Source organism: Galeopterus variegatus, unplaced genomic scaffold, assembly GCF_000696425.1.
Source record: "Galeopterus variegatus unplaced genomic scaffold, G_variegatus-3.0.2 Scaffold1072, whole genome shotgun sequence".
Classification (NCBI taxonomy): domain Eukaryota; kingdom Metazoa; phylum Chordata; class Mammalia; order Dermoptera; family Cynocephalidae; genus Galeopterus; species Galeopterus variegatus.
In genome coordinates this window covers 146,199-153,689 of record NW_007727183.1, presented here as the reverse complement: position 1 = coordinate 153,689, position 7,491 = coordinate 146,199, and the positions used below count along the sequence as shown (strand labels likewise).

The following is a 7,491-nucleotide window of genomic DNA, read 5'->3' as shown; positions in this document are numbered from 1 at the left end:
TTTTTTTTTTTTTTTTTTTACAATTTAAAATTTTTTATTGTTACCAAACAAAAATATTAACTCAAAATATATCCCAAAGTGATGGCAGCAGAGAGCAGCAGTCATCTTACAGCAAAGAAATGCGATGAGAAGCAAAAAGGCAGATGGACGTGACTAGAGGGTGACAGCTGCATTAAACCCTCGAAGAGTCGCGCTTATGTCACTGACAGACAGAACGTTCACGTTCAGCCCCGGTGTGTGTGAGGGCAGGAGGGTCACTGTGCCTGTCCACACAAAGTATTTCATTAAAAAAATTGGTATAAGATATTTACCGAATCAGAAAATATAACAAATACAACTTATTAAACAGAACACCATATTTGTGTTTAGGTTCCACATTTCTAAAGTCACAATAACAAAAAAGAAAGGTCAAATCCCTTATTAGTATCTACAAAGTCACATATAAAGCTGCTGCTAATTCTTTTTAGCACAGACATACTTGATCTTTCTTTTAAATTAATATGTAAGCTTTTTCCCAAGACAAGTCGAAAGTGCCAAGATTGAATGTGAACTGTCTGTGTTTTTCACTCTTGACCGTGGGCACCATCAGAACTGAGCTCATGAATATAAGATAAATATCCCTTTATTTTAAAATCTTAAGACCCATGAAATCATAATCCATGGGTTTTGTTCATTAAAGAACTGAATCTGTGGCTCCAGGCGTCCACTAAAGGAAGGACCAAAAATATCCCAAATAATCTCGGGACCAAAACCTGATTTTATAAATGATAGAGCCAAATCCTGCAGCTGTAACACAGATTCGTTCTTATGTACGGAATGGGGTCTAAGCCATGCCTGGAACCCCAGATGCTATGAAGGACGTGGACAAGAAGGACGATCAACCTGTCCCTCTACAGAGGCTTGCAGAACTCCAGGTGAGCAGAGAAAGCAATGTCTCAGCTCTGTGCAGCCCCACCTTGGATTCAGTCTCTTCACTCCCAGGATTCCCAAATCGTTCTCCTCCGTGGAAACTTGAGAACACTCAGTTCAGAGACTTAATCCCCTGATCATACTTGATGAATGCATTCCTGTATACCTTTCCCAAATCTTTAGTTTGCACATCCTGCATTCTTGATGGAGCCGTCCTGAGAATCAGGAAGGGGGCTTCTCTTGTCTCTCTTGGACCAAATGGGTCAGAGATCGCTGCTCCACCACAAGAAAAAACCTCAGCAAGTACTATGCACCTAACAGGCTCATTGCTAAACCGGCCACATATTATGTGTTCCCAGAAACTTCAATAGCACTATAAATCCTAATTCATCCAACATTATTATAAAAATACTCTGGATGGTTTGAATGTCTGTATATAGTATTAAAAATGGCACAGCATAATGTAGCTGACGTGGACACGCACATCTCTGCAAGGCACGGATTCGAGGAGGATCGGTCCTGAATAGCTCCTTCCTTCTGTCTTTGGCAGGGGCCTCAAAGGTGAGAGCTGGAAACCTGGGTTTTCTTTTTCTTCCTACATTTATAGGAATGCGGACTAACAAAACAAAGGAGAAAAGATAAAGCCTTTGTGAAAGGTTATGCAATTAGGTAGAAGAAAGTCTTCTTGTTATTACTCAATAGCATAGTTGGTTTTGATCAAATACACTCACGGATAACTTCTCATGCAAACCCAACTCAAAGGCAACAAAAATAACCGTTTCCAGGCTCATTTCTGACTTGCTTTCATACCCCGGGAGCGCCGCCGCGCTTCCCAAGCGGCGCACTATAGCAGTGTGCCACCGGGCCGGCCCTCCAGGCTCATTTCTGACTTGCTTTCATACCCCGGACAGGGGTTAGTTAGCATAATAGCATATAAGTTCTTTATGAATTTCTACTAAATAACACATAGTTTGGAACTGAGCTGTTGATGTGAATAAAAGATAGCAGAAATGATATAATAATTCAGTGCAGTTTGAAGGAAAAATGTTACAGGTTTCAGTAATTTGGTGCTAAGTAGCTTTTTCCAGAGTAAATAATCATGAATTGCAATTAATATGCTTAACTTTAGAACTGTAAATCATACTTCCATTAAATTTTTTTCAAGGATAGGGACTAGGTATAATTAATTAATTTACCCAACTTTTTATTATGAAAAATTACAAACATAGAAAAGACTAGAAAGAATTTGTATAAGTTAAATTTTTGTTGGTATAATTCTTTATACCAACAAAATATATAATATGTAATTATATATATACATAATATATATAATTTAATATAATTTATATATTAGTTGCATATTAATATTCACTGCATGCCATTTAGATGCCCCTCCCCCACCATCTCTCCCAGTTTAACTCTAATTTTAATACATCTAAGTTGGTAGAGGAGTCCTGATCTCAAATGACTCCCTCTTCCTCCGCTTTTTCCTGATGAGTCTGAAAGCCTGACTCCTGGCTGGTGTGGAGATCAGGAACGAGAGTACTGCTCTCTCTACTTCAACAGGCCACAGTCAATGGGGTGCCTCTTGTTAGAGTATTGGCATGGGGTGCATTCAGAAGTGGGGCGACCATTGCGATGGGAAAGGCGTCTGCACCTCTGACTGCTGGGGGCTGGAAGCCCGATGATGGATTCACAGGCTCATGTCACCAAGTTTCAGCACAGAGCTCCTTTGCACTAACCCAGTAATCCCAGCCCCAGATCCTTGAGGGCACCGAAGCCCCTGGGAAGCTCCCCTGACAGTCTGGCTTTCTCACTTTAAGATAATCCTATTTCCTTCCTTGCCATTTCCCCATCTTCATTAAACCCTCTTGAGTATTCTTTTTGTCTGGTTTCTAGTATTATTGCAATGGGGGTGACAGGACTGGACAGGGACAGGACTGGACACCCCCTCCATCCTGACCCAGTTCCCACACCCTGATAGAAACCCAGTAATTGCCTGTGAGGATGAGGTTAGCATAGTGTGTCTCCTTTCTGGGTGGAGCAAGGCCCTGCCATAGTTAACATTCACAAGGACTTCACTCTGCTTTAGTAACTTTAGTAATTTTCTTTTATTCACTTAATTTTGTTTTACAAAATGGCAGTGTCTTAAAGAGAAACTCCCGCCCCATCCCGAGCTTCAGGTGGCATTTTTCTAGGGTGACGTGTAGGTGGCGCTTCGGATGAGGAATAAGCCGCTGCCCAACACTTTCCTTCCAACAAGTTTAAGCATCTGTCAGGGTCACTTTGCAGGGCAGATGCCCACCCGTCGTCTGGTTGGCCTGTGCCATTACTAGTCAACCAGTGGAACATGAGCTGGTGATTTTGCTTTGAGTGCACCAGTAGCCCTTCCTTAGGAAAGTTCTGGGGATAATTAATCAACCTTATCTTTCAAAATAGCATTTAACCCCACCCCCACCCCCGAAACACAGATCAGTGAAATCGCTGTGTAAGTTAGATATGCTTTGAAAAAATTTTTTTTTTGTCTTTTTTGTCTTTTTCCGTGTCCGGCAACGGATCGCAACCCTCAGTGTCGCCCCCGTACCGGACCGGGACCGGCAACGGGATCGCAACCCTCGGTGTTGCCCCCGCGCCTCGCTCAGCCAGTGAGCGGGAACTGGTCTGTATGTGGGATCCGACCCCTCGGCGGGAGCGCCGCCGCGCTTCCCAAGCGGTGCACTATCCAGTGTGCCACTGGGCCGGCCCTGCTTTGTAAAATTTTAAAGGTCTGTCTGGTAAAATGCTCATAAGACTCTTAGCATGGTCGCCCGACTCTAGGGAGGGGGATGGGGAGGGGGAATTAAAAGAGGGACCTGAAGAGAGAAATTTCCAATCCTACCAGAGGGTACACACTATTTAAAAAATTCACTAATAGGATGCAGCATGAAACTGCATAAAACAATGGGTCACACTTGTACGCAACGCATACAGCACCAATCCTGGTCCTAGCATTCAAAAATTGTGAAAACTTTCTGATTTCCTAGGTATAAAAAAGTGAGAATAAAACTTTCTATTGCACAAAGTTGTTTGAGTATTAAATGAACTAACAAATGTGAAACCACCGATCACACAGGTACTTAAAAATGTCAGCTTCTACCTTCGTCCCAATCGAGAAGGGAAGAACAAAACTGCCATGAGGTTACTAAAATTTCAGTCTTTTTATAAATATTTTAGATACATTTAAAAAATTTTAGGGGTCCACATTCTTAATTTCCAGGTCATTATTAAGAAGATTGAATTTTATTTTTAAAGTTAACTGTTAAATTATTTTTAAAAATTAATAACACAAGACCGTGGGTTCTAATAACACAAGTCAGCTCGGCCTTCTACAGGTATGAAAGGTGACGGCCCTGCCCTCCCACGCCTCTTCCCAGCCTGCGTCTGTCCCCAGAAGGGATAGTATTATTCCACATCTTTTACTCTACATTCTCACGTTTTTCTCTGCCTTTCTATTATGAGAAATTTTAAACAGAAAAAAACTAGAAATAACTTGCATAATGTGAATTTTTGTTGATATAACTCTTCATGTTTATATATTTGGCTGGACATTAACTTTACCTGGGCAGTATTTCAATGCCCTCCTGCAAAACTCAATCTCTCGCTCTCCATTTTTCTCTCCCTCCTGTCTACCTATCTCTGTTTTTTCTTTCTTTCTCTCTTTCTTTTCTTTTCTTTCTCCTTTTCCCTCTCTCTCTCTTTCTCTTTCTCTTTCTATCATCTGTCATCTACCTTCCCATCTAGCTGCACAGAGAGGTTTCCATTGATTTTATTTTTTGCATTGTTCAGTGACGCTTCACTTTGTACCAAATCTCGAGAAGCTTCCTGTGTCACTGCATGCAGGTAAGATGGACCTCAGTTCTTTCCATCTCTGTCTAGTAATCCAAGTCATGACTATATCGTCGTCGTCTCAATCTGTTTGCTACTGATGCACGTCAGTTATTTCCACTTTGCTGCATCATGTGCTTCCCTCTTTAAAACCACATTCAAAAGACAATACATATTCTTTTATGGCACTGTGGGGTTTTTTTCTTTTATATTAACCTTCCTAATCTACTTTGAATTTTTTGCTTAGGATGCGAGATGGGCATTTAATGTTCTTTTTCCTATGGCTATTTAACGTTCTCAACACTGTCCTTCCCCCAACGGTTTGAAGTGCCACTTTTATCTATGATGGATTGAATTTTGTACAATACCTGCCAAGTTTTTCCACATCATCCACCGTCTCTGGCAAGGCAATGCCCTTGGTTTCGGGTAGAAGCATCACGAGGCCACCACAGATGGAAGCCAGGAGACCTAGGACACAGGGCAAGGCGTGAGCAGAGCTGCACCCTGACCTCCCGCAGCCCTGCAGCTCTCGCACAGGGCCAGATTTGTTTGGACCCTGCACAGCGCCATCACACCTGTCCTCTGGCCCTACGTTTGTTCATGCCATCATTTAACAGTTATTTACTGAGTGCCCACTAGGTGTCAAACACTCAAGAGCTCACCTCTTACTTCACAGGGAAAACAGAAGCCAGCAGGCGGAATCCCTCCACTTCCCTTTCCTGGCGCATCCTCTCACTCCTGTCCCCTCAGCCACGCTGGGCCTGTCCTGTGGGGCTTTTCACTAGAGTGATTAATCCCCTCCTTCCATACCTCCCAGCTGCTGGGAGAAGCATTCAGACATACTCAAAGCCCTCACCCCCACATCAGCCCCCAGTTACCATCTCTCTTTTCTGTTCTCTAGAGCCAAAATTCTTTTTAAAAGTTTTTTTCTTTTAGTAAAGAGATGGAAAAACAGCCAAAATTCTTGAAACACCATCCTCTCCTGGTAAATGTTTAATAACCTGCTCTAAAAAATAAAACTCTGATTTGCAGTGTGTGCCCATGCCCATGGTGTACATGCTCCCACCGTGGACATTCCAAGCTACCAACATGACACCCCTAGAGGCACGTTGGGAAGACATGTGCAGCAGCACCTCATTATATGGTATTTCCACCATAAAGACACACATGGCCTGAAGAACACAGATAATAGTGAAAATGTAGTAAATGATTTAGGAACTGGTGGACCTTGAGTATTTATTATCCCTTTTTTTTTTTTTTTTTTTTTTTTTTCATGATCGGTAAGGGGAACCCAACCCTTGGCTTGGTGTCGCCCGCACCGCGCTCAGCCAGTGAGTGCACTGGCCATTCCCATATAGGATCCGAGCCCGGGGCGGGAGCGTCGCTGCGCTCCCAGTGCCGCCCTCTCCCGAGTGCGCCACAGGGTCAGCCCTGTTTTTAATATATTTTATGTACTCTAATTTTAAACAATGACTGTGTTTAGAAACTGGCTCACAGAATTTTTGAGACTGTACCAGTCATCCCTGGTGCTCCTGTATGAGCCAGCTCCAGCATGCCACCCAAGTCAGGTCCCCGTGCCCTGCTCTCACCCAGGTCTGCCTGTGTCCTCTGGCCCTGCTCCATGGATCACCAGCGGCTGCCCACCACTAGATCTGAGGGTGCCACGTTCTGTCCCACCGACGGGTCTGGTCTTGCACACTCCTGCCCTCGGCTTCCCTGCTCTGCTGGCTGGTGTCCCTTCTCCATAGCAGCCTCCCTCCCTCTGCCTGTGCCTTTTACTGTCCTCTAACACCCTCCACCCCCACCAGGCTCTGTCCTAGGCCTCTTCTGCTTTCCTCTCACTCTGTCCTATTTTCTGAGGGGCAGAGAGGTGTGCACAGTCCCTCCCACAGTGGTGACAGTTACCTGCATTCAGATGGCTTCCAAATCTCCATCCCAGACCACACTTCTCCCCTGAGCTCAGCAACATCAAGCCCCCAGGCTTCTCAGGGTTCTGACTGGGATTCCTATAGGCTCCTGACACTGCACCCAGCCAGCACAGATCCCCGGTCATCCTCCCACAGGCCCACTCTTTTGGCGTCCTCTAAACCAGTGCCTGTGCCATGGTCACCTGCGAGTCCCAGCTGGGCGCCTGGACTTCCCATCTCACTGCTGTCGTTGCCCCCTGTCAATCAACTCATTTTGTCAACCTGATTCCTAATATATTTCTCTAATCTGTCCACCCCTCTCCACTCCCACTGCCATCGCCTTCTTAGAATAAGCCATTATGACCTCTTATTCTTGATTACATCCTTCTAATTGTGTCACTGCTAGCATCACCCCCTCCAATTCATTTGCATATCTGCCATCGGAGTCATACTGCTAACACACGAGTCTAGCTCTGCAGCCCCAGTGTGAGGCTCCTCGGTAGCACCTCTGCTGTGTGGATACAGAGCACGGCCTTCTCGTGCCCGAGGTCACCCTCCATGGTCGGCCCACCTGCCCTGGCACCACGTGCCTGCAGGCCCCGCTCACAAACCACAGACCGTCCTCCAACCTCCTGGTGCTTGGGGATACCATCTTCCTCTGGCCGTGCCACTGCCTGGAGTACAGCCCACGCCTCTCTGTGGACGATGTCCACTCCCTTCGAATCTCCACGTGGACATTGCCCCCTCCCGTCCTTCCTCCCGGCCGCTCCACGGGGCTAGGTGTCCCCAGGATGTGCTCTCAGAGCAGCCT

General features: G+C 45.2%; 1 protein-coding gene across 1 annotated transcript in view; it reads right to left on the bottom strand.

Moving 5' to 3' along the window:
* Positions 1–7,491, bottom strand: part of SLC22A3 (solute carrier family 22 (organic cation transporter), member 3) — a 54,437-nt gene continuing 46,946 nt past the window's right edge. The window contains exons 8-9 of the mRNA XM_008574604.1: positions 5,142–5,241; positions 1–1,525 (exon numbers count right to left, since the gene is read on the bottom strand). Of these exons, the coding sequence (XP_008572826.1) occupies positions 1,465–1,525; positions 5,142–5,241 (161 nt within the window). The 3' untranslated portion in view covers positions 1–1,464. The remainder of the gene's footprint in view (positions 1,526–5,141; positions 5,242–7,491) is intronic.